Here is a 25,952-nt window from a genome sequence, read left to right on the forward strand (position 1 = left end):
GACTATGTGTAAGTAACGGTTGAGATGACTTGAATTGTCATTATGTTTTTGTATCTTGTATTTGTTCTTGCTATAGACACACACACACACACACACACACACACACACACACACACACACACACACACATACAAAGACACGCACAGAGAGACACACACACAGACACACACACACACACACACAGACACACATGCACTAGTGATAGACCGATTTTATCGGCCGGTCAATATTTGCGTTTTTACGTGTATCGGGATCGGCCAATGCACGGCTGCTGTGTTCGGCAATAGTTTTTTCCCGGCATTATTTACAGACCGGCGTCCACAGGCAGCTCTGTGTTGCTGGAGACGCTGCAGTTCACGTGCAGACCATGCACTGCCCCTCCCCCACTAGCAGAGTGCTGGCAGTCTTAAATTACAAATCAAGCACTTTATTTCAATGGCTACTTTTCAGGTTTATTGTTTTCTCAAATTATTTAAATGTGTTGACAAAGGACATTTTGTGATGACCTGATTGTATCGGTCTTATAATGTGTCAGCAAGCAATACATCATCAAGGCTGTGTTGTAGATGCTGATGAAAGTCTTTTACCCTTGCACAGTTAACCATATGCAGTGCACCCATCCATATGATGCACATTGCACACATCATTTGGGTGATATGAACATAAGATGATTACAGAAGTGACACTGATCTGTGTTTTTGTTTTATTCTTAAAGAAATAGCAGAGCAGATTCCAAAAACAAATATATATATATATATCGGTCCTTATCGGTCGATTCCTAGCACGCACATACAGAGAGAGAGAGAGAGACACACACACACACATTTTTCAGATGTTCTTTTGAACGTAAACATGTTCCACCAAAACAAGTTCCTTCCTATTTAGCAGAGGCTCTGTGGCTCCTGACGATAAAGATGACTTGAATTGTCATTATGTTTTTGTATCTTGTTATAGACACACAGACAGTCACTCACACACACACACACACACACACACACACAGGTTACTGTCGGTACACGATCTGTGCTGCCTACACGACCCGTTCTGCGCATGTGCAAATGATATTCCTGTTTTATGAGTTCTCTTGGGATTTACAACACTACATGATCTGTTATGCTACGTTCACACTGCAAGTCTTAATGCCTAATTCAGATTTTTTGCTCAGATCCGATTTTTTGGGGGCTGTTCACATGACCTTTTAAAATGTGGCCTATATCAGATTCCAGTGTGACCCGTTTGCGGTTTCGAACTGACCCACATGCGCAAAAGAACAATAACAATGTTAATAATAACAATGCCTTTTGAATCTTCACTTTTGTGAAGGCTACCATAGTTGCAATACTGCTTGTCGAGAGAGAGTTGATTGCGATATATGATCTCAACGCTAGATGGGAGTAATTCTTACACAATGTAGCTTTAAATGAGCACAAGTAAAGTAGAACTGACGTAACAGCTGTTATATATTTTAACGGTTATTTTCAGGTTTGAGGGTCTTTTACATGCCGTCTCAGCTAGCGGTTAGCCGAATTAGCTTTTAGCTAAACTAATGTTAGCTAACTGCAGACCCCTACAACTACAACAGGATTCATCATCTGCGCATGTGCAGAACGGCTCGTGTACCAATACTGGTAAACGAACCAAAACACCTATACACAGGGGATAAATTGGCTTTCGTTGGGAGGGGGAGCCCTTATTTACGGTTAATGGGTCATCATTCAAAATCGTGCCGTAAAATGACTTAATGTGTTTCTATACCAAAGGGGCTCTTTTTCCTGTATTAATGTGTAAGGTAGGGTTGAGTAGTTATTTAAGAGAAATACTTTCAATTCACTTATTTTATTATTTCTTACCTTTAATGTTAACAGGCAGGCAACGGATTTCACCCTCGGAAAATGTAAGAAATTGAACATGTTTGAAAATATTGGTTGGCAAATATGTAAACATCTTTTTAAACAAGACAATGATGTTGATTTTAGAGAATCAGGGCCCATGTCTTTGGCAGTTTGTTATTTTTGATTTAATCACACCGACACGGGAGGTCATTACTCAACTCAATGCATTATGAAACAACCCCAACAACACTTGTGTTAAGACATAACAGTTTACACTTTAAATACATCACATTTACTTATTCACATACTACAATTCATGCATTCATCTTCCAAATAGGAGTAAAGGCAGCCTCCTCTGGTTTATGCTGCCTTTGTCTACAGGCAGCATGGTCTCCTTGTCATCACCCACTTCCTAACCTTAGTTGGGTTCCACAACTCTAGTGGCGGACCCACTAACTTAAACGCCTTGCTCTCAGCTGATTGGTTCAGAATCAACTCAACATGATGACATTTTATATTAAACATTTTATAGTTTGGCTATTTGTCTGATTTAAAGGCTTATTCTGTACAGAGCACATGTAGTGGTGTTGATAGTGATGTTTAGAAGTCAGAGAGACTAAATCCGTTCAGATTATAGATCATCTACAGTCTGTTGCATATTAACATCAGCACCAGATCACAGGTAGAACATTTTGACATCTGTCTTTATAAAACAGCTGGAGATTGTGTAGCCTACAAGCTGATATATGGGTCTGATAACATTTTATTTAAATAAACAGGATGTGAGTGTTTCTGTGACTGCCTGTTCAGCCTGAAGGCTGCTGGAAACGGCTGGAAACTGTCCGAATTGACAGCAGCTTGTTGCAGGGGTTTCAAATCCTTTATTGGTTAAATATTTTTCTCCACTTATCTTCCGTCGTAAACATAACGTTGTAAGCTATTGGAAATGTCAATAGAAATATTGCTTCTTTTCATAAATCCAAGGAACTTGTTATTGTCGCCTAGCTGTTTGAGAGCCTCGAGATCACGTTTCCAGCCCAGGGTAAGCAGTTGTTTTAGACCCATTGTTTCAGAATCCGTGTGCTGCCTGCTATAATTGATGACAAATCCTTGTACACGGATAGCTCAGTGGTGTAGCAGAACGTTAGGGTGCATGATATAGTTAAGTTTTTAAGCCTAAATCAAGGTAGCCTGTTGTTTCGGAGTACTCAGATAAACAGTGATTCATGGCCTACTGAGAAAAACGAAAAAACAAAGTCACGTCCTGTCGACTGACGTGATTAACGTGATAGTGTGGTGGACAGCGAAGCAGACTGTATATTTTTATTTTTGCTGAGGAAGGTTGGAATCCAGTGCGACAAGGATCATCCTAATTAGCCTACTTTTAAAACACATTTTTCTCGCTGTACAATGTTATAGTAATGTAGGGCTCAGATATTCAGTTCAGTGTAGTTTTTGTTTGAGTTGCGGCATGCGAAGGCCAGTAAAATGTTTATGAATATGTAGCGAATCTGTTGACGTGGGTAGGTTGATACGGCATCTGGACAGGCTCGGAAACCAGTAGGTGGAAAAACCAGAAGGCACATAACACCGGCAGTGTTATGTGCCTGTTATGTGTATGTATAGGCACTGCCTATACAGTCCTAAGTGATTACCTATTAAATAAGAACCTTTGTTTATCTAGAAAACAGCACCGAGACCAAACCCACCAGACTCCATGTAAATAATCAGGACTTTAAACGTGTATCGAACTAGCATATCTCCACATGTAAATCGGTGAATTAAGGGTTAATTTCAACCAAACCAGAGTGGTGATTGTTGGAACAGTGGAAAGATGAACCAAGACGGCATTTGACCGCGGTGAAGATAGTTTAATATTTGACATTCGTCGGTTTTCGCGGATGTTACCTTCAATAGCTCCGTGACAATACTTCGATTTCCCCCAGTTTCTGGGTATGTTGTAGAGCTTATTTAGACAGACGTTTCACACTTATTTTTAACTCAAAATCACCAAAAATATCGACACAGTTTAGAGCGCAAAGAACTGAATGTCTGTCCAACGCGCCCGTCACAATAGGCGTACTTAGGGACCGTCGTAAAATTGCAACTCCACTAATTTTAATCTTCATTAACTTTTTTGTTTTACAACATAGACATCTCAAACAACTTCCATTAAAGAGAGGGAGAGCCATTAAACATTTCACACTTGTGAATTAGTAAAAATAAATAAATGTAAATAAAGATGTAGGCTATAGTTACCAATAAATATGGTAGTTTCAACCATTTTCTAATTAATGAATATATTTACATCAAACCACCTGTAATATGTCTCAGACATCTTATCACAACTTTCACAGCTGTTAGTTTGTGAAAAAGTAGTTAGGAAATCCCGTAGCATCCTCATCAGTGACCTATAGTCTATAAATGCATATTTAAAGCTTTTCAATTCATTGGCTTCCTCATTTTTGAATATAATCACATCAAACCACTTGGAATATGTTTCTGGCATCCTATCACAACTTTCACAGCTGTAAGTTTGTGAAAAAGTAGTTAGGAAATCCCGTAGCATCCTCATCAGTGACCTATAGTCTATAAATGCATATTTAAAGCTTTTCAATTCATTGGCTTCCTCATTTTTGAATATAATCACATCAAACCACTTGGAATATGTTTCTGGCATCCTATCACAACTTTCACAGCTGTTAGTTTCTGAAAAAGTCTTTAGCAAATCCCATAGCATCCTCAATGCATATTTAAATCTTTTCAATTCATTGGCTTCCTCATTTTTGAATATAATCACATCAAACCACCTGGAATATGTTTCTGGCATCCTCTCACAACTTTCACAGCTGTTAGTTTGTGAAAAAGTCTTATCTTCAGTGATATACATTATTGTGTATAAAAGGAAAAAAATCACTTCAATAGGTTTTTCATTCTTGAATTTACTGACAACAAAATCACCTCTTACATTTCTCAGACAGTTTAACTCTGTGTTTTTCTAAATACCTCATTAATATCAGTGATATGTTTTGTAACAAATACAGATTGATAGGTTGTTATTTCAATACTTTTGTCATTTCTGAATATATGGACAGACAATCACCTCTAATATGTCAGACATAATCCCCAAAGTTACAAAGCTCTTACTTTGGGAAACAGCCCATTCAACTATGCAAGTATGCACTGGATCATTAACAATCGATAATAGGTAGGAACTGGAACCGTCCAAACAAACCTCAAATTAACAGCCTTAACAGCCCCGTGTGAGACCTGTTAAGAAATAATAATAAAGTTACAAATAGAAATCAATGCTACAAGCAATAATCATCTGCTGGTTTCATAGATAATATGACATTGCTATTTTTATTATCTATCATTAACTGACAGAAAAAACATATGTTAATTTAACATTGAAGAGAGAAATACATTAAATATTCCCTCAGATGTTATGATATATTATATCTTTAAATCACTTTTTAATTTGTAATAAAAAAATTGATGGGTGTTTATTCATCAGCACTCTGTCCAAAACTGTTTTCAGATTGATGGCTATGGAAAATGTTGAACGGCAAAGATTATTACAATAAATTGTGAATAAAAAAGTATAACATTTATGGTGTTTTATTTCTATGTGTAACTTAACAAGCGAGCATATTATCCATTGACACTAGACCAGTGGCCCAAAGAGACCATAAAAATCAATGTCTTCTAAGTATGGAAGTGTTTGAAGTGATTTTGCCCTGGGGCCCTAATATTCACAATCCCTGACAATTATGTATAACAAGTTATTTTTAACCTTTTGCTTTTTTAATAATTTGCCTAATTCAAATAAATTACTCACCTCTATCATTCAGCAATATTCACATTTCCAATGCTTTTCAATGCACATTTGGTATTCTTTTTGGGACATTTTTGTGCATTTCCTATGGTACCAACGCACACATTCATCACAGCCCATCTGTAGTGCAAAAGTAAAATCAGATAAGAACAAAATTGTTCTAATCAAAAAAACAAACAGTGTAAAGCATTTCACATCCCTTTTTTCTAAAATCATATTACAATGAAAGTAATTAAAAAGGTTCTGACTGAAAACAATCATAAAATGTGCAATTTCTTTACATTTCATACCATGTATTGTAATTTTGAATAAAGTGTGCTTTTACGGATACAGAATTGACAAAAAAAACTATTTACTGAATAATAATGGATTTATTATGTGTATGCAGATGAAGAATAAAAAATAAAAAAAACATCCACAGAGCTTGCTGAAACACGCAGAATAAATGATGTATCCGACACCGAAAATATTTACTATTTATCATTACAAAAGAATTAACAGCATCTCTGTCTAAGATAGCTTGAGTTTATTTCACGCTTCTAACAAGTTACGACCGAGTAATTTTACAACGCACACATTTGGGTATTGTAGTCTCAGTTGATAGTTTTTAAGCTTATGATGATAACTTAATTAAAATTTGCAAGAATTATATTAATTTCAATATTCTATGGAAACTCTAGATTTGTATTGAGAATAACTGCATTTCATTGTAAACGATTGGGGACAGTAACCTATAAAGCTAATTTATAACAATCATTGCATTGCATTGATGATATAAATTAAAGTCCTGTCCTATTCACACCTTTTTCAATATTTGTGACAAACTCACCCACTCAGGTTCCTCTTTGAATTTGCCCAATTTTGTCATACCACAGTATGAACAAAACTGGTTCAATGGTTCTGGAAAAATCAATGAAAACAATAGGTGAGGCATTGTTTTCAAGGACATTTCACTATTAGTTATTGCCATTTGTATGTAATTGATAATAACTTTTGTAATTGTTTTATGTACCACAAAATCTACCCACATTGAGTTGTCGCAAAAGAAAATAACATATAATAACAAAATCAATGAAAGGGACAACATGCAGCCAAATTATACGGGCTGGAATAAAAACCGAGTAGCTGCGGTAAAGACTAAGCCTTGGTCCATGGGGTGCATGTTCAAGTAGATGAGTTACCAGGACACACTATTATAAATAGTTAGAAAAAATCATTAGATATCCACTTTTCCCTTGGAAATGAACATGCTGTAACTTTAAGATTATGCAATTCTGTCATTAAAAATGGTTTGCCATAGTTGTCCTGATATTTTTTTATTTAGCTAATGCAAAACATGTTTCCTGAAATACACAATAAAGTAATTGATTAAAATGTTATATCCAATTTGAATTCTACAATTATTACAAATTACCTGATGCATCAAGTATTTTGCATGCCATCTCTATGCGGTAGGCCTGGACTGCGCTGTATGTGCCTTTGATTGAGATTTTATCTGGAACCTGAGGAAAGTCCTCAATGATGTGTCTTGCCATCTGTAGTAGGATACAATAAGTCAGTTGTAGATGAACTGTGTAACATTTTAAATTTTATACTAAGCAAAGCCCAATTACAAGTAATAAGCTAATTATATAGTGTTTATTTTGAATTTTCACCGTCCTGAGGACCATGACAACTGAGACACGTGTTGACTGTAGGGGGAGATGAACCAAAAGCAATTAATTAAATAACATATCTCACTGACAATTCCACATCAACTGACCCAATTTATGTTACACTAAAATATATTGTTTTATGTTCACAGGGAATGAAATACACTATACCCACCTGCATTACAAAGACACCACAGCTAGACCCATCCTTCTGTGTTGAGTGCTGTATAGCCCCAGGCATCCATTTTATGTCAGTCCATTCCTGTTTGCCGAGACGGTTCCTCCTCATCTTAAAGAACCGACTGAAGCCATGTAAAATGTAACTTTAATCATTATGACGCATTGGTTAACCACTGACTTTGCATAATTTTTAAGCATAATAATATTTTTTAGCTTAAAATACGTAGCAGTTAGTTGTTACAGTAACTATTTCAAAGAAAAGCAAGAAATGTATTGACCTGAAGGCATCAATGGCCCGCTGCACCATATCAACATCCATCAGCACCAGTGGATCAAGGGTGAAGATTTTCTTTGAGATGGTATGTAGGTACTTAGCGAGAGTGGATATTACATTGAGAGGTTAAGAACAAATGGAGAACAGATAATGTCTATATTTATACAACACACGTTGGCTTACCACAAGTTTCCAGTGCTGTCTTTCATTGACAAAACCAATGGCCCCTTGAACTTTGTTGAAGTCTGTGCCTCGCATGGTAAATCCACTTTTCTGTTCAGGTGAGCCATTCAGGATCACATGCATTGTGTAGTGGTTAATGTATAGGATGTTGTCCTGAGAACACTGCTTCATGATGACTTGAATATAATAATCAATTGTCTGGAAGACATACAATCAAAACCATCAGAAGAGTAATGGCAGATAAAACTTTATTTGTAGCTACAACCAATGCTGTGTTTTTGTTTTTGAATAAACAATGTGGCTTGGGAAGCTTGGACATATTCCTGGAAAATGAAAAGGAGTCACACAGGTTGGGCCTTGAGTCCAACGTAATCACAAGATAATAAGCATTAAAAGGAGAGAATAGTCTCAGACACCACATATCCACTATTGAGCCTTGTGTGTCTTGGGACTACGCTTGAGGCCATCAGTTTAAGCTTGCCCATTTCTTAACCTAAATGATCAATTGATCACCCCGCCAAGTCTCAGCTCGTTAACCTTGAAACCATGAAAAGAACCCTACTCTAATGAATGTTTCAGCCACATACTGTAGGTTCAATCTCTTACAGCATCCCCTTACCTCTCCCATGAGCCACTCTGATTTTGACAGGGTCTGGAATTCTCTCAGGCGTAATACTGAGGTGTCTTTCTTTGTGTTCAAAACAGAAACTACTCCCTCAGAAGGTTGCTTCTTCCACAATATCTTGACCTTGCCATAAAAACAGAAAAAATATACTAAATTGAAATTCTCTGTTGTGAAATAATTAACAGAATATTTGTTATTCTGTTGTCAAATGGGACGACACAGCACATACTACATTGTGGTCAAACTGTACCGCCTGCTTAATTCTATCCTCAATTGAGTGTTAATTAAATGCTCCTGTGTAATTCATCAAAGTACCCTAAACCTTTTTCACGTATGGTAAATGAGTTGTGCTGCTCCTGAGTTTTTCCTTAACACCAATAATTGAAAAAACAAAAAAAACAGGTGGCACTATACCACAATTTGGACTAGGCTTTCAAGGACACATGAGCAATATTCATCTAATGATTACTTGTAAAACAAAATTGCTACTTGGGGACTAATTAAGTTATCAGAATCTTAATATGATTCACACGATAGAACATTTCTTCAGCCCTGTAGTGTTGCTGTAACTACCACATAAAAAGCACTTTATTAATTGGGATTTTAATAAAGACAATTGAATTAACACCGGATACTAAGAATTCACAATGTCCTACCTGTTCTGTCTGTGTCTTTGGAAGCAATGAACGCTGTGGGTTTCTTCCTCTCAGCTTTTGCTCATCGGTTTCAGTCTGAGAGGTATGTAATGTCAAAAAGGTAAAAATAATATATATAATATATACATTTTCTAGTAACTGTAGTAGTACTTTGTACTCTTTGTGTTTCTCTTCATCACTTGTGTTCGTATTGGCACTGTTCTGTGATAACAAATAAAATGCACAGCAGATGGTTAATACTCTCCCTAGTCTTGTACAGTAGTGAGTCTGTTCAAATACATCATAGTTTGCATAGTAAGTGAGCATACAGTACTCATATGGTGGATTTGCAATTCATGACTTTAATATGTCATACCTTTCCACTGAGCTTGCTGCGTTTGCTTCCATCTTCACTCTAAAAATGAAAATCAACAGGTGAGGTGTGGATAGAATTGCAGATTGCTTTCAAGTCGGATTATACAAAATAGACACTAACAACATTGCATAGGTTTTTTTAAAGGGGTGATAGAATGATTATATAGGGTATTTTACACTGTTCCTTAAGGTCTCCTAATGGGGTATGTAACATTGGTTGGGCTGAAAATTGCCCGAATGATATTTTATTAGGGCCTTAACTACCCTGTGAATATGGCTCTATTTGGAACAAGAGCTTTTCTTCCAAAAATGGTATGCTCAAGAATATTCAGAATGAGCTACGTGCTGATTGGTTTGAGCAAACTACATAGAAACACATGGGAGACTCTCATATTTCAGACACTGCAAAGTTATACATTGTTTATCGGGCTATTTCGTTATTAAATTCACTTCTGATACTTTTTTAAGCGAGAAATCAACTATATAAAGCTCAAATATGGGCGTTCACGAAACTTGATAGCTAATTTGGTAAGACTTTACGTAATGCGAGGTTTAGCGGCGCGGTTGCTGCCCGCCGCGCTGGAGCCGCCTTCTTCACAGACCCACGACCTGCTATGAGAATTGCCGGAATTTCGGTCGTAACCGCAGCCCTGGCAGGGACTACCAACACGTACGGTGACGGGCTCCAGGGCCTTCAACTCCCCTCTTCCTGCTAGCTAAATGGCCCACGTTGTGTGAGGTGAGGGCCGTCAGCGAGCTTGTTACACCAGCAATCTGGTGCACCACATGTTACCACACACCTTTTACCTATGGGTCTCTGTATCTGAACTAGACATGAGCTTTTACCTGGAAGGGGTCTCTGTATCTGGACAACCCGACTAGCCTTTACTCTGGCGGGTCTCTGTATCTGGAACTAGATGCAAGCTTTTACTCTAAGGGGTCTCTAAAACCTGAACTAGACATGAGCTTTTACTCTGGCGGGTCTCTGTATCTGAACTAGATGCTAGCTTACTCTGTGGGGGGTCTCTGTATCTGGAACTAGACATGAGCTTTTACTCCAGCGGGTCTCTGCACTGGAACTAGACGCTGAAGCATCTGGCGGGTTCTGTATCTGGAACTAGGACGCAAGCTTTTACTCTGGCGGGTCTCTATATCTGGAACTAGATGCGAAGCTTACCTGGTGGGTCTCTCTGTATCTGGAACCAGACACAAGCTTTACCGTGGGCTGGGTCTCTCTCTATATCTGGAACTAGGACACAAGCTTTTACCTGGCGTGGGTCTCTGTATCTGGTTCAGGATACCAAGCTTTTACTCTGGCGGGTCTCTATATCTGGGAACCAATGCTTTTACTCATGGGGTCCCCGTATCTGAACTAGACACAAGCTTTCTACTCTGAAGTGGGTCTCTGTATCTGAACTAGACGGAGCTTTACTCGGGCGGGTTGGGTCTCTGTATCTGGAAATCAGGACGTGAGCTTTTACCTGGCGGGAAGCCCCCATCTGGAACTAGACACAAGCTTTTACTCTGGCGGGGTCTCTATATCTGGAACTAGACGTGAGCTTTTACTCTGGCGGGGTGGTGCTGTTAACCCGTGGCGTGGTGTGTTCAGGTACCCGGGGGGATCATCGAGGACTCCTGCGTGCTGAAAGGCGTGGTGTGTTCAGGTGTAGTGCTGTTAACCTGTAGCGTGGTGTGTTCAGGTACCCGGGGGGATCATCAAGGACTTCTGCGTGCTGAAAGGCGTGGTGTGTTCAGGTGTACTGCTGTTAACCCGTGGCGTGGTGTGTTCAGGTACCCGGGGGGGATCATCCAGGACTCCTGTGTGCTGAAGGGTGTGGGGTGTTCAGGTGTACTGCTGTTAACCCGTGGCGTGGTGTGTTCAGGTAAGTATCATCCAGGACTCCTGTGTGCTGAAGGGTGTGGGGTGTTCAGGTGTACTGCTGTTAACCCGTGGCGTGGTGTGTTCAGGTACCCGGGGGGATCATCGAGGACTCCTGCGTGCTGAAAGGTGTGGTGTGTTCAGGTGTACTGCTGTTAACCCGTGGCGTGGTGTGTTCAGGTACCCGGGGGGATCATCGAGGACTCCTGCGTGCTGAAAGGTGTGGTGTGTTCAGGTGTACTGCTGTTAACCTGTGGCGTGGTGTGTTCAGGTACCCGGGGGGATCATCGAGGACTCCTGCGTGCTGAAAGGTGTGATGGTGAACAAAGACGTGACTCACCCCAGGATGAAGCGCATGATCAAAAACCCCCGAATCATCCTGCTGGACTGTTCTCTGGAGTACAAGAAGGGGGAGAGCCAGGTAACACTACACACTACACACACACACACACACACACTACACACACTACACACACACACACACACACACACACACACACACACACACACTCAGACACACATCCTGCTGGACTGTTCTCTGGAGTACAAGAAGGGGGAGAGCCAGGTAACACTACACTACACACACACACTACACACACACATTACACACACAACACACACACAACAATACACACACACACACACACACACACACACAGAGACACAGACACACTACACACTACACACACACACACACAGAGACACACTACACACACACACACACAGAGACACAGACACACACACACACACTCAGACACACATCCTGCTGGACTGTTCTCTGCAGCACAAGAAGGGGGAGAGCCAGGTAACAGAACATAAGTTAAGCCATGGCGAGGCATTATGAGCCAATCATGGCTCCCCTGCATCACTGAGGTTCTGGGGGATTGATGATGTCACCACCCAGGGGTGGTGACATCATCAATAAACTCCGATGCAGGGGAGCCTTTTGGATACGTGCGCTCGGCCTTTTAGAACCTCTAGGCTTAAATGAAGAATTCAATCAGACTTGCTTTCTCTAATGTCAAAGTGTGTTACAGTGTAGTATTTAAGATAAATATACTTTTAGTCCCCATTGCACTGTGAACATTTTATGTAAACATTTGTATAAATGTTTTACATTTGTATATTTTAGTTTGTACATATTCCTTTTTGACTTGGTTATGGCCATTTGCCCTTTAACGACTGATGACTGAGATGGGTGAGCACAATCATTGGCCATTCTCTCCAAGGCCTCTGATGATGTCACCATACATCGAAACGTTAGTCACTGTTATGTACCTTAAGAAATAAAATCGTCAAGTAAGAAGACGTCTGTGTTGCCCCGGCACATTTTTGCTATTTAGGGTCTATTTGTTATTGTTGTTTTTTTTATTTTTTTTATTTAAATAATAAAAAAGCCTTCACTGAAAAGTTATGTTTCATCATTAGTAGCCCTTGAATAAAAACAGTGAAGTCTTGCAAACTTGATTTTATAGATTTGACTTGGTGTTGAAATGCATAATTATTATTATTATTATTATTATTATTATTACAATAAAAAAACCGATCTCCCTTTAACCACTTTAGGCCTGAAGTAATGGGAGTGTAAGGTAGAGCCTTTGCTGCAGTAGAAAAGAACAGCAGTGGTTAGTCGAGGGATGGCACTGAGATATTGTTTTGTTCATCAAAGAGAGAACTCTCGCTACACCTCCTCTACGTTGCTCTCTGCATCTTATTGTACATTACATTATTTTACATTACATTATTGTACATTATTGTACATTACATTATTTTACATTATTGTACATTACATTATTGTACATTACTGTACATTACATTATTGTACATTATTGTACATTACATTATTGTACATTATTGTACATTACATTATTTTACATTATTGTACATTACATTATTGTACATTACATTATTGTACATTACTGTACATTACATTATTGTACATTATTGTACATTACATTATTTTACATTATTGTACATTACATTATTTTACATTATTGTACATTACATTATTGTACATTACTGTACATTACATTATTGTACATTATTGTACATTACATTATTTTACATTATTGTACATTACATTATTTTACATTATTGTACATTACATTATTTTACATTATTGTACATTACATTATTTTACATTATTGTACATTACATTATTGTACATTACTGTACATTACATTATTGTACATTATTGTACATTACATTATTTTACATTATTGTACATTACATTATTTTACATTATTGTACATTACATTATTTTACATTATTGTACATTACATTATTGTACATTACATTATTTTACATTAATGTACATTACATTATTGTACATTACATTATTTTACATTATTGTACATTACATTATTGTAAATTACATTATTTTACATTATTGTACATTACATTATTGTAAATTACATTATTTTACATTATTGTACATTACATTATTGTACATTACATTATTGTACATTACATTATTTTACATTATTGTACATTACATTATTGTAAATTACATTATTTTACATTATTGTACATTACATTATTGTACATTACATTATTGTACATTACATTATTTTACATTATTTTACATTACATTATTTTACATTATTGTACATTACATTATTTTACATTATTTTACATTACATTATTTTACATTATTGTACATTACATTATTGTACATTTCATAATGCGCCATCGCTGAAGGGTCGGTGCTCTCTGGGTGGGTAGATGGGAACAGCTTATCACTGGGCCTGAAAACAAGTTCAGTCAAAAGACTTTTTCACTTTAATCCCTGTGTGTGTGTGTGTGTGTGTATTCAGACTGATATAGAGATCAGTAAGGAGGTGTGTGTGTATATAGTGTGTATAATGTGTGTATTCTGTGTGTATTAGACTGATATAGAGATCAGTAAGGAGGTGTGTGTGTATATAGTGTGTATAATGTGTGTATTCTGTGTGTATTCAGACTGATATAGAGATCAGTAAGGAGGTGTGTGTGTATATAGTGTGTATAATGTGTGTATTCTGTGTGTATTAGACTGATATAGAGATCAGTAAGGAGGTGTGTGTGTATAGTGTGTATAATGTGTGTATTCTGTGTGTATTAGACTGATATAGAGATCAGTAAGGAGGTGTGTGTGTATATAGTGTGTATAATGTGTGTATTCTGTGTGTATTAGACTGATATAGAGATCAGTAAGGAGGTGTGTGTGTATATAGTGTGTATAATGTGTGTATTCTGTGTGTATTAGACTGATATAGAGATCAGTAAGGAGGTGTGTGTGTATATAGTGTGTATAATGTGTATTCTGTGTGTATTAGACTGATATAGAGATCAGTAAGGAGGTGTGTGTGTATATAGTGTGTATAATGTGTGTAATGTGTGTATCAGACTGATATAGAGATCAGTAAGGAGGTGTGTGTGTATAGTGTGTGTATAGTGTGTATAATGTGTGTATTCTGTGTGTATTAGACTGATATAGAGATCAGTAAGGAGGTGTGTGTGTATAGTGTGTATAATGTGTGTATTCTGTGTGTATTAGACTGATATAGAGATCAGTAAGGAGGTGTGTGTATAATGTGTGTGTATAGTGTGTATAATGTGTGTATTCTGTGTATTAGACTGATATAGAGATCAGTAAGGAGGTGTGTGTGTATATATAGTGTGTATAATGTGTGTATTCTGTGTATTAGACTGATATAGAGATCAGTAAGGAGGCGTGTGTGTATAGTGTGTATAATGTGTGTGTATAGTGTGTATAATGTGTGTATTCTGTGTGTATTAGACTGATATAGAGATCAGTAAGGAGGAGGACTTTGCCAGGATCCTGCAGATGGAGGAAGAATACGTCCAGCAGATCTGTGAGGACATCATCCGCCTGAAACCAGACCTGGTGTTCACCGAGAAGGGGATCTCAGGTACACGCACTACACTACACACTATACACACACACACACACACAAACACACACACACACACACACACACACACACACACACACACACGAAAAAGAAACTGATGGATCCTCAACGTGTCTGCTCAGCCTGTAATCAGACGCTCTCTTTTCTTGATTTTAAGCATTACCTCTTCTTCTCTCAGATCTGGCGCAGCATTAACTCTTCTTCTTCTTCTCTCAGATCTGGCGCAGCATTACCTGGTGAAAGCCAACATCACCGCCATCCGCCGCGTCAGGAAGAGTGACAACAACCGCATCTCCAGGTAGACAGCCAATCAGGGTCTCCCTGCCATCACACAGCTTAGGCTAGACCAATCAGGGTCTCCCTGCCATCACACAGCTTAGGCTAGACCAATCAGGGTCTCCCTGCCATCACACAGCTTAGGGTAGACCAATCAGGGTCTCCCTGTCATCACACAGCTTAGGGTAGACCAATCAGGGTCTCCCTGCCATCACACAGCTTAGGCTAGACCAATCAGGGTCTCCCTGTCATCACACAGCTTAGGGTAGACCAATCAGGGTCTCCCTGTCATCACACAGCTTAGGGTAGACCAATCAGGGTCTCCCTGTCATCACACAGCTTAGGGTAGACCAATCAGGGTCTCCCTGTCATCACACAGCTTAGGGTAGACCAATCAGGGTCTCCCTGTCATCACACAGCTTAGGGTAGACCAATGAGGTGAGGAGAGGAGAGGAGATGAGACGGCCTGTAGTGGAGGAGAGGAGAGGAGACAGCCTGTAGTGGTGAGGAGAGGAGACGGCCTGTAGTGGAGAGGAGAGGAGAGGAGACGGCCTGTAGTGGTGAGGAGAGGAGAGGAGACGGCCTGTAGTGGTGAGGAGAGGAGACGGCCTGTAGTGGAGAGGAGAGGAGAGGAGACGGCCTGTAGTGGAGAGGAGAGGAGAGGAGACGGCCTGTAGTGTAGTGGAGAGGAGAGGAGAGGAGACAGCCTGTAGTGGAGAGGAGACGCCTGTAGGGAGCCTGTGAGAGGAGACTAGGGAGAGGAATGTAGTGTGAGGAGAGGGGGAGGAACGGTGTAGTGGAGGAGGGAGCCTGTAGTGGAGGGGAGAGAAAATAAGTGGAGGTGTGGGAAGTGGGGGGGGGGGCGGGGAGGGATGTAGGGTGAGAGGAGGAGCGGGCTGTAGTGGGAGGCGGGAGGGAGCGCCTGTAGGGTGGGGGGAGAGGAGACGCCTGTATGTGGAGGAGAGGAGAGGAGAGGCCTGTAGTGGTGGAGAGGGAGACGGGCCCAGAGGAGAGGGAGAGCCTGTGGTGGTGAGAGGAGAGGAGAGGGAGGCAGTGTGAGGGGAGGAGAGGAGAGAGAGGGGTGTGGGGAGGGGGGAGAGGAGGGGGAGAAAGTGAGGGGAGTAATATGGGGGGAGGACAGGGGGAGGGTGGGAGAAAGGGGGGTGGGGGCAGGGAGGAGGAGGTGAAGGGGGAGGGGTGTGGAGGAGGAGGAGAGGGAGGAGGGGGGAGGAGGAGTAGGAGTGGGAAGAGGGGAGGACGAAGTAGAGAAAGGGGGCTGAAGAGGGGAGGGGCGGGGGCGGAGGGGGGGGGGGGGGGGGGAGGGGGGGGGGGGGTAAAGGGTGGAAAGGGAGGGAGGGGAAGTAAGAGAGGATAGGTATGCCCAGGGGGGAGAGGCTAGACATGGAGGGTGGGGGAAGTGGGTGAGGTGAGGGTGGAGGAGAGGAGGGTGGCTAGTGGGAGCAAAGGAGGGAGTAGAGAGGAGCCGACGAGGACGGAGCACAGGAGGAAGTGTGAGAGGAGGGGCGAGGATGAGGGAGGGTGGAGGAGGGAGGAAGGGGGAGAAGTGGAGAAGGAAGGGAAGGGGGGAAAGGTGTGAGTGGTGAAAGAGAAGAGGAGAGGAGGAAAGGGGGAAGAGGGGGGGGAGGAGGGGGGGGGGAGAGAGTGGAGGGGGGTGGAAGGGGGTGGGAGAGGAGGGGAGAAGGGGAGGGAAGAAGGAGGGAAGAAAGGGAGGGGGAGGGAAGGAGTGGGGGGAGAGGGGGGGGAGAGGGGGGGGGGGGGAGGGTGGGATGAGGGAGGGGTAGGGGGGAGGAGGGGGGGGGGCAGGGGGGGAGGAGGGACGGTGGGGGGCGGGAGGGGGTGGGGAGGAGAAGGGAGGGCGACGGGGGAGTGGGGAGGAAAGGGGGGGGGGGAGGTGGAGGGGGGGGGGGAGGAGGGGGGAGAGGGAGAAAAAGTAGGGAAAAAAGAGAGGAGGAAAGAAGAGGTAAGAAGGGGAAGGAGCGAGGGAGGAAGGGGAGGGGACCGGGGGAGAAAAAGGGCGAGAGAAGGACGAGGAGAGTAAGTGGGAGGGAAGGAGGAGGAAGAAAAAGAGAAGGGAGAGAGGGGGACCACCCGAGACAAAGGAAAGAGAAGGAAACACACAGACAGGACCCTGGGGCCAGCAAGGAGATCCGCAAGAGGCGGGACAGAGATAAGGGATCGCAAGGAGATAAGGAGATGAAGAAAGAGATAAGGACCGGGGGGAAGGAGATCCTGGAGGGGCCAGGAGATCCTGGCGGGCAAGGAGATCCTGGCTGTGGGGCGCAAGGAGATCCTGGGGCAGGGGGGGGTCCTTGGGGCCAGCAAGGAGATCCTGGCTGTAAGTACCTGGGGGGGGCCAGCAAGGAGATCCTGGCTGTGGGTACCTGGGGGCAGCAAGGAGATCCTGGCTGTAAGTACCTGGGGGCGGCAAGGAGATCCTGGCTGTGGGGTACCTGGGGGCCAGCAAGGAGATCCTGGCTGTAAGTACCTGGGGGGGGGCAGCAAGGAGATCCTGGCTGTAAGTACCTGGGGGGGGCAGCAAGGAGATCCTGGCTGTAAGTACCTGGGGGTCAGCAAGGAGATCCTGGCTGTAAGTACCTGGGGGCAGCAAGGAGATCCTGGCTGTAAGTACCTGGGGCAAGCAAGGAGTCCTGGCTGTACCTGGGGGGCAGCAAGGAGATCCTTCGGCTGTGGTACCTGGGGGCGCAAGGAGATCCTGGCTGTAAGTACCTGGGGGGGGGGGGATCTCTCATCATGTGATCTCTCTCTGATCATGTGATCTCTCTCTCTGATCATGAGATCTCTGTCTCTCTCTCTGATCATGTGATCTCTCTCTCTGATCATGTGATCTGTCTCTCTGATCATGAGATCTGTCTCTCTGATCATGAGATCTCTGTCTCTCTCTCTGATCATGTGATCTCTCTCTCTGATCATGTGATCTGTCTCTCTGATCATGATCTGTCTCTCTCTCTGATCATGTGATCTCTGTCTCTCTCTGATCATGTGATCTCTCTCTCTGATCATGTGATCTGTCTCTCTGATCATGAATCTGTCTCTGATATGAATCTGTCTTTGATTACATCATGTGATCTCTCTCTGATCATGTGATCTCTGTCTCTCTCTCTGATCATGTGATCTCTCTCTCTGATCATGTGATCTGTCTCTCTGATCATGATCTGTCTCTCTCTCTGATCATGTGATCTCTGTCTCTCTCTCTGATCATGTGATCTCTCTCTCTGATCATGTGATCTGTCTCTCTGATCATGAGATCTGTCTCTCTGATCATGAGATCTGTCTCTCTGATCATGATCTGTCTCTCTGATCATGTGATCTCTCATCATGTGATCTCTCTCTCTGATCATGTGTTCTCTGTCTCTCTCTGATCATGTGATCTCTCTCTCTCTGATCATGTGATCTCTCTCTCTCTCTGATCATGTGATCTCTGTCTATTCAATTCAATTCAATTTTATTTATAGTATCAAATCATAACATAAGTTATCTCGAGACACTTTACAGATAGAGTAGGTCTAGACCACACTCTATAATTTACAAAGCCCCAACAATTCCAACAGTTCCAGTAATTCCCTCAAGAGCAAGCAGTGCGACAGTGGCGAGGAAAAACTCCCTCTTGGGAAGAAACCTGGGACAGACCCAGGCTCTTGGTAGGCGGTGTCTGACGAGCCGGTTGGGGGTGTGATGAACAGTGGCGATAGTAGTCACATTAATAATGGAACAGTGACTGGATGTAGCGGGAAGCTGCAGGGTTCAGCAGGACGCTGCATGACATTGCAGGGCACCGCTAAACTCAGCAGGGAGTGCAGCAGGACCACGGCGACAGCTGCAACCAGGATCTTGGTGCCAACGTTCTCCAAGGAAATACGCTGGGGGGAAAAAAAAGCATAAGGACTCCGGGGAGTAAACTCCCCAGAAGCTAGGATTAGTAACAAGCATTTCTGGGACGGGCTGCACACAAATAGTAATAGTAATAGTAATAGTAACAGTAATAGAAAGGGAGAGGAGAGAGCAGCTCAGTGTGTCAAAGGAAGGAAGTCCCCCGGCAGTCTAGGACTATAACAGGTAACTAAGAGAGACAGGTCATAAGGAGAGGTAGCTTTTTCGGGCTTAGAACTCTCCCCGCGGGATCTGGCTTGGCTGGCCTGCCTCCCTCTACTTTGTTATGTATTATTAATTAACAATTAACAGAAGAGAAGCAGTTGGGCCAGTTAGGTGAACACTGCAACTCCTCACTTCCTAACTATAAGCTTTATCAAATAGGAGAGTTTTAAGTTCATTCTTGAATGAGGTGACAGTTTCTGCCCCCGAACCCAGATCGGAGCTGGTTCCATAGGAGAGGAGCCTGATAACTGAAGGCTCTAGCTCCCATTCTACTTTTAGAGACTCTAGGTACCACCAGTAACTCTGCATTCTGGGAGCGCAGTGCTCTAGTAGGACAATAGGGTATTAGGAGCTCTTCTAGATATGATGGTGCTAGACCATTTAGAGCTTTGTAGGTCAAGAGAAAGACTTTAAACTCAATCCTGGATTCAACAGGAAGCCAATGCAGAGAAGCTAATACAGGAGAAATATGACCTCTTTTCTTAGTTCTTGTGAGAACACGCGCTGCAGCATTCTGGATCAGCTGGAGAGTCTTAAGAGACTTATTTGAGCAACCTGACAGTAGGGAATTACAATAGTCCAGCCTGGACGTAACAAATGCATGGACTAGTTTTTCAGCGTCGTTTTGAGACAGGATATTCCTAATTTTGGCAATGTTACGAAGATGAAAAAAGGCTGTTCTTGAGGTTTGTTTTAGATTGGCATTAAAGGATATATCCTGATCAAAGATGACTCCTAAATTTCTAACAGTGGTGCTGGAGGCCAGGGCAACACCATCCAGAGTAGCTATATCTTTAGATAATGAAGTTCGGAGGTGTTTAGGGCCCAGCACAATAACTTCAGTTTTGTTACAGTTTAACATCAGGAAATTATAGGTCATCCAGGATTTTATATCCTTAATGCACTCTTGAAATTTTGCTAGCTGACTGGTTTCGTCTGGTTTGATTGACAGGTATAATTGGGTGTCATCCGCATAACAGTGAAAGTTAATTGAGTGTTTTCTAATAATATTGCCTAGAGGAAGCATATATAAGGAGAATAGAATTGGTCCAAGCACTGAGCCTTGAGGAACCCCATGGCTAACTTTAGCGTACTTGGAGGATTTATCATTAACATTCACAAATTGAGATCGATCAGAGAAATAGGACCTAAACCAACTCAGAGCAATTCCTTTAATGCCAACCAAGTGTTCCAATCTCTGTAACAGGATTGAATGGTCAATAGTGTCAAATGCAGCACTAAGATCTAGTAAAACAAGAATGGAGACAAGACCTTTGTCTGCAGCAGTTAAAAGGTCGTTAGTAATTTTCACCAGTGCCGTCTCTGTGCTATGATTCTTTCTAAATCCTGATTGAAAATCATCAAATAAACTGTTGCTATGTAGAAAATCACATAACTGATTAGCAACTACCTTCTCAAGGATCTTGTCTCTCTCTGATCATGTGATCTCTGTCTCTCTCTCATCATGTGATCTCTCTGATCATGTGATCTCTGTCTCTCTCTCATCATGTGATCTCTCTCATCATGTGATCTCTGTCTCTCTCTCTCTGATCATGTGATCTCTCTCTCTGATCATGTGATCTCTCTCTCTCTGATCATGTGATCTCTCTCTCTGATCATGTGATCTCTCTCTCTCTGATCATGTGATCTCTCTCTCTCTCTCTGATCATGTGATCGCTGTGTGTTCCAGGAAGTGGAGAGGAATCTGCAGGACGCCATGCAGGTGTGCCGTAACGTGCTGCTGGACCCCTTCCTGTTGCCGGGGGGCGGGGCCATAGAGATGGCGGTCTCTAAGCGCCTGATGGAGCGGTCCCGCGCCCTGACCGGCATCGAACAGTGGCCGTACCGCGCCGTGGCAACCGCCCTCGAGGTGGTCCCGCGCACCCTCATCCAGAACTGTGGAGCCTCCACCATCAGGGTGCTGACATCACTCAGGGTAAGGAGCTTCTGACTGGCTAGTAGTCCTTACCTAGCTACTGTCATACTCTGCTTCTGACTGGCTAGTAGTCCTTACCTAGGTACTGTCATACTCTGCTTCTGACTGGCTAGTAGTCCTTACCTAGCTACTGTCATACTCTGCTTCTGATTGGCTGGTAGTCCTTACCTAGGTACTGTCATACTCTGCTTCTGACTGGCTAGTAGTCCTTACCTAGCTACTGTCATTAGCTGCTTCTGACTGGCTCGTAGTCCTTACCTAGCTACTGTCATACGCTGCTTCTGACTGGCTCGTAGTCCTTACCTAGCTACTGTCATACGCTGCTTCTGACTGGCTCGTAGTCCTTACCTAGCTACTGTCATACGCTGCTTCTGACTGGCTAGTAGTCCTTACCTAGCTACTGTCAGGACCCTCATACTCTGCTTCTGACTGGCTATTAGTCCTTACCTAGGTACTGTCAGGGCCCTCATACTCTGCTTCTGACTGGCTAGTAGTCCTTACCTAGCTACTGTCAGGACCCTCATACGCTGCTTCTGACTGGCTACTAGTCCTTACCTAGGTACTGTCAGGACCCTCATACTCTGCTTCTGACTGGCTAGTAGTCCTTACCTAGCTACTGTCATACGCTGCTTCTGACTGGCTAGTAGTCCTTACCTAGGTACTGTCATACGCTGCTTCTGACTGGCTAGTAGTCCTTACCTAGCTACTGTCAGGACCCTCATACTCTGCTTCTGACTGGCTAGTAGTCCTTACCTAGGTACTGTCAGGGCCCTCATACTCTGCTTCTGACTGGCTAGTAGTCCTTACCTAGCTACTGTCAGGACCCTCATACTCTGCTTCTGATTGGCTGGTAGTCCTTACCTAGCTACTGTCATACGCTGCTTCTGACTGGCTAGTAGTCCTTACCTAGCTACTGTCATTAGCTGCTTCTGACTGGCTAGTAGTCCTTACCTAGCTACTGTCATTAGCTGCTTCTGACTGGCTAGTAGTCCTTACCTAGCTACTGTCATTAGCTGCTTCTGACTGGCTAGTAGTCCTTACCTAGCTACTGTCATACGCTGCTTCTGACTGGCTAGTAGTCCTTACCTAGCTACTGTCATTAGCTGCTTCTGACTGGCTAGTAGTCCTTACCTAGGTACTGTCAGGGCCCTCATACTCTGCTTCTGACTGGCTAGTAGTCCTTACCTAGGTACTGTCAGGGCCCTCATACTCTGCTTCTGACTGGCTAGTAGTCCTTACCTAGGTACTGTCAGGGCCCTCATACTCTGCTTCTGACTGGCTAGTAGTCCTTACCTAGCTACTGTCAGGACCCTCATACTCTGCTTCTGACTGGCTAGTAGTCCTTACCTAGGTACTGTCAGGACCCTCATACTCTGCTTCTGACTGGCTAGTAGTCCTTACCTAGCTACTGTCAGGGCCCTCATACTCTGCTTCTGACTGGCTAGTAGTCCTTACCTAGCTACTGTCAGGGCCCTCATACTCTGCTTCTGACTGGCTAGTAGTCCTTACTTAGCGTACTGTCAGGACCCTCATACTCTGCTTCTGACTGGCTAGTAGTCCTTACCTAGGTACTGTGCCGGGCCCCTCATACTCTGCTTCTGACTGGCTAGTAGTCCTTACCTAGGTACTGTCAGGGCCCTCATACTCTGCTTCTGACTGGCTAGTAGTCCTTACCTAGGTACTGTCATACGCTGCTTCTGACTGGCTAGTAGTCCTTACCTAGGTACTGTCAGGGCCCTCATACTCTGCTTCTGACTGGCTAGTAGTCCTTACCTAGGTACTGTCAGGGCCCTCATACTCTGCTTCTGACTGGCTAGTAGTCCTTACCTAGGTACTGTCAGGGCCCTCATACTCTGCTTCTGACTGGCTAGTAGTCCTTACCTAGCTACTGTCAGGGCCCTCATACTCTGCTTCTGACTGGCTAGTAGTCCTTACCTAGGTACTGTCAGGGCCCCTCATACTCTGCTTCTGACTGGCTAGTAGTCCTTACCTAGCTACTGTCAGGGACCCTCCTGCATACTCTGCTTCTGACTGGCTAGTAGTCCTTACCTAGCTACTGTCAGGACCCTCATACTCTGCTTCTGACTGGCTAGTAGTCCTTACCTAGGTACTGTCAGGGCCCTCATACTCTGCTTCTGACTGGCTAGTAGTCCTTACCTAGGTACTGTCAGGGCCCTCATACTCTGCTTTTGACTGGCAGTAGTTCTTAGGTACTGTCAGGACCCTCATACTCTGCTTCTGACTGGCTAGTAGCCTTACCTAGGTACTGTCAGGGGCCCTCATACTGCTTCTGACTGGCTAGTAGTCCTTACCTAGCTACTGTCAGGGCCCTCATACTCTGCTTCTGACTGGCTAGTAGTCCTTACCTAGCTACTGTCAGGGCCCTCATACTCTGCTTCTGACTGGCTAGTAGTCCTTACCTAGGTACTGTCAGGGCCCTCATACTCTGCTTCTGACTGGCTAGTAGTCCTTACCTAGGTACTGTCAGGGCCCTCATACTCTGCTTCTGACTGGCTAGTAGCCATAGCTACGTCAGGGTCCTCAACTCTCTGCTTCTGACTGGCTAGTAGTCCTTACCTAGCTACTGTCAGGACCCTCATACTCTGCTTCTGACTGGCTAGTAGTCCTTACCTAGGTACTGTCAGGCCCTCATACTCTGCTTCTGACTGGCTAGTAGTCCTGTATAGTTAAGTCAGGACCCTCATACTCTGCTTCGACTGGCTAGTATTCCTTACCTAGGTACTGTCAGGGCCTCATACTCTGCTTCTGACTGGCTAGTAGTCCTTACCTAGCTACTGTCAGGACCCTCATACTCTGCTTCTGACTGGCTAGTAGTCCTTACCTAGCTACTGTCAGGACCCTCATACTCTGCTTCTGACTGGCTAGTAGTCCTTACCTAGGTACTGTCAGGACCCTCATACTCTGCTTCTGACTGGCTAGTAGTCCTTACCTAGCTACTGTCAGGACCCTCATACTCTGCTTCTGACTGGCTAGTAGTCCTTACCTAGCTACTGTCAGGACCCTCATACTCTGCTTCTGACTGGCTAGTAGTCCTTACCTAGCTACTGTCAGGACCCTCATACTCTGCTTCTGACTGGCTAGTAGTCCTTACCTAGCTACTGTCAGGACCCTCATACTCTGCTTCTGACTGGCTAGTAGTCCTTACCTAGCTACTGTCAGGACCCTTTATTTTAACTTTATTTGAACCACAGCTGAATTTAGGGTTAACCCTTACTCTCTCTCTCTCTCTCTCTCTCTCTTCCTCTCTCTCTCTGTCTCTCTCTCTCTTCCTCTCTCTCTCTGTCTCTCTCTCTCTTCCTCTCTCTCTCTGTCTCTCTCACTCTCTCTCTCTCTCCCCCTCTTTCTCTCTCTCTCTCTCTCTCTCTTTCTCTCTTTTCTCTCTCTCTCTCTCTCTCTCTCTCTCTCTCTCTTCCCCCCCTCTCCCCAGGCCAAACACACCCAGGAGAACAGTGTGAACTGGGGGGTGGATGGAGAGACCGGCTGTCTGGCTGATATGATGGAGCTCGGCATCTGGGAGCCTCTCGCAGTCAAAGCTCAGACCTACAAGACAGCCATGGAGGTAACACACACACTACACACTAAAACACACACTACACACTAACACACACACACTAACACACACACACTACACACACACACTACACACTAACACACACACACTACACACTAACACACACACTACACACTAACACACACACACTAACACACACACACTACACACTAACACACACACACTAACACACACACACTACACACACACACTACACACTAACACACACACACTACACACTACACTATAGTACACACTACACTATAGTACACACTACACACAGTCAAAGCTCAGACCTACAAGACAGCCATGGAGGTAACACACACAGAATACACACACACAGAGACACACACGCATGTATATATATATATATATATATATATATATGTATATATATATATATATATATATACATATACTCACTCACTCACTCACTCACTACTCACTAGGGCTGGTCCGAATACCATTTTTTAAGCTTCAGGAGTAACGAGCATCGAATATTGGAAGCTTCGGAGAGAGGGGGCTGGACATGTTATTATCTCTAATAAAGGCAGGGATCTCTATTATTATTATCTCTAAAGGCAGGAATCTCTATTATTATCTCTAAAGGCAGGGATCTCTATTATTATCTCTTATAAAGGCAGG

At 43.1% G+C, this 25,952-nt stretch overlaps 2 protein-coding genes across 2 annotated transcripts in view; one reads left to right on the forward strand and one right to left on the reverse strand.

The window, feature by feature from the left end:
• Positions 1 to 4,753: 4,753 nt before the first annotated feature.
• Positions 4,754 to 9,630, reverse strand: LOC120570843. The gene is made up of 10 exons (XM_039819429.1): positions 9,596 to 9,630; positions 9,241 to 9,315; positions 8,579 to 8,707; positions 7,960 to 8,157; positions 7,781 to 7,872; positions 7,498 to 7,624; positions 7,085 to 7,205; positions 6,500 to 6,570; positions 5,674 to 5,790; positions 4,754 to 5,102 (listed from the first exon to the last, which is right to left on the reverse strand). The coding sequence occupies exons 3-9, from the start codon at positions 8,585 to 8,587 to the stop codon at positions 5,683 to 5,685; spliced, it is 726 nt and encodes a 241-aa protein (XP_039675363.1). The 5' UTR covers positions 8,588 to 8,707; positions 9,241 to 9,315; positions 9,596 to 9,630; the 3' UTR covers positions 4,754 to 5,102; positions 5,674 to 5,682.
• A 10-nt stretch (positions 9,631 to 9,640) lies between these two features.
• The window catches only part of LOC120571012 (T-complex protein 1 subunit gamma-like), a 20,824-nt gene continuing 4,512 nt past the window's right edge, over positions 9,641 to 25,952 (forward strand). Inside the window, exons 1-9 of the mRNA XM_039819696.1 lie at positions 9,641 to 9,654; positions 11,386 to 11,467; positions 11,563 to 11,653; positions 11,737 to 11,894; positions 15,255 to 15,387; positions 15,607 to 15,691; positions 17,826 to 18,060; positions 21,491 to 21,736; positions 25,185 to 25,316. Coding sequence (XP_039675630.1) covers positions 9,641 to 9,654; positions 11,386 to 11,467; positions 11,563 to 11,653; positions 11,737 to 11,894; positions 15,255 to 15,387; positions 15,607 to 15,691; positions 17,826 to 18,060; positions 21,491 to 21,736; positions 25,185 to 25,316 — 1,176 coding nt within the window. The remainder of the gene's footprint in view (positions 9,655 to 11,385; positions 11,468 to 11,562; positions 11,654 to 11,736; positions 11,895 to 15,254; positions 15,388 to 15,606; positions 15,692 to 17,825; positions 18,061 to 21,490; positions 21,737 to 25,184; positions 25,317 to 25,952) is intronic.

Source organism: Perca fluviatilis, chromosome 13, assembly GCF_010015445.1.
Source record: "Perca fluviatilis chromosome 13, GENO_Pfluv_1.0, whole genome shotgun sequence".
NCBI lineage: Eukaryota > Metazoa > Chordata > Actinopteri > Perciformes > Percidae > Perca > Perca fluviatilis.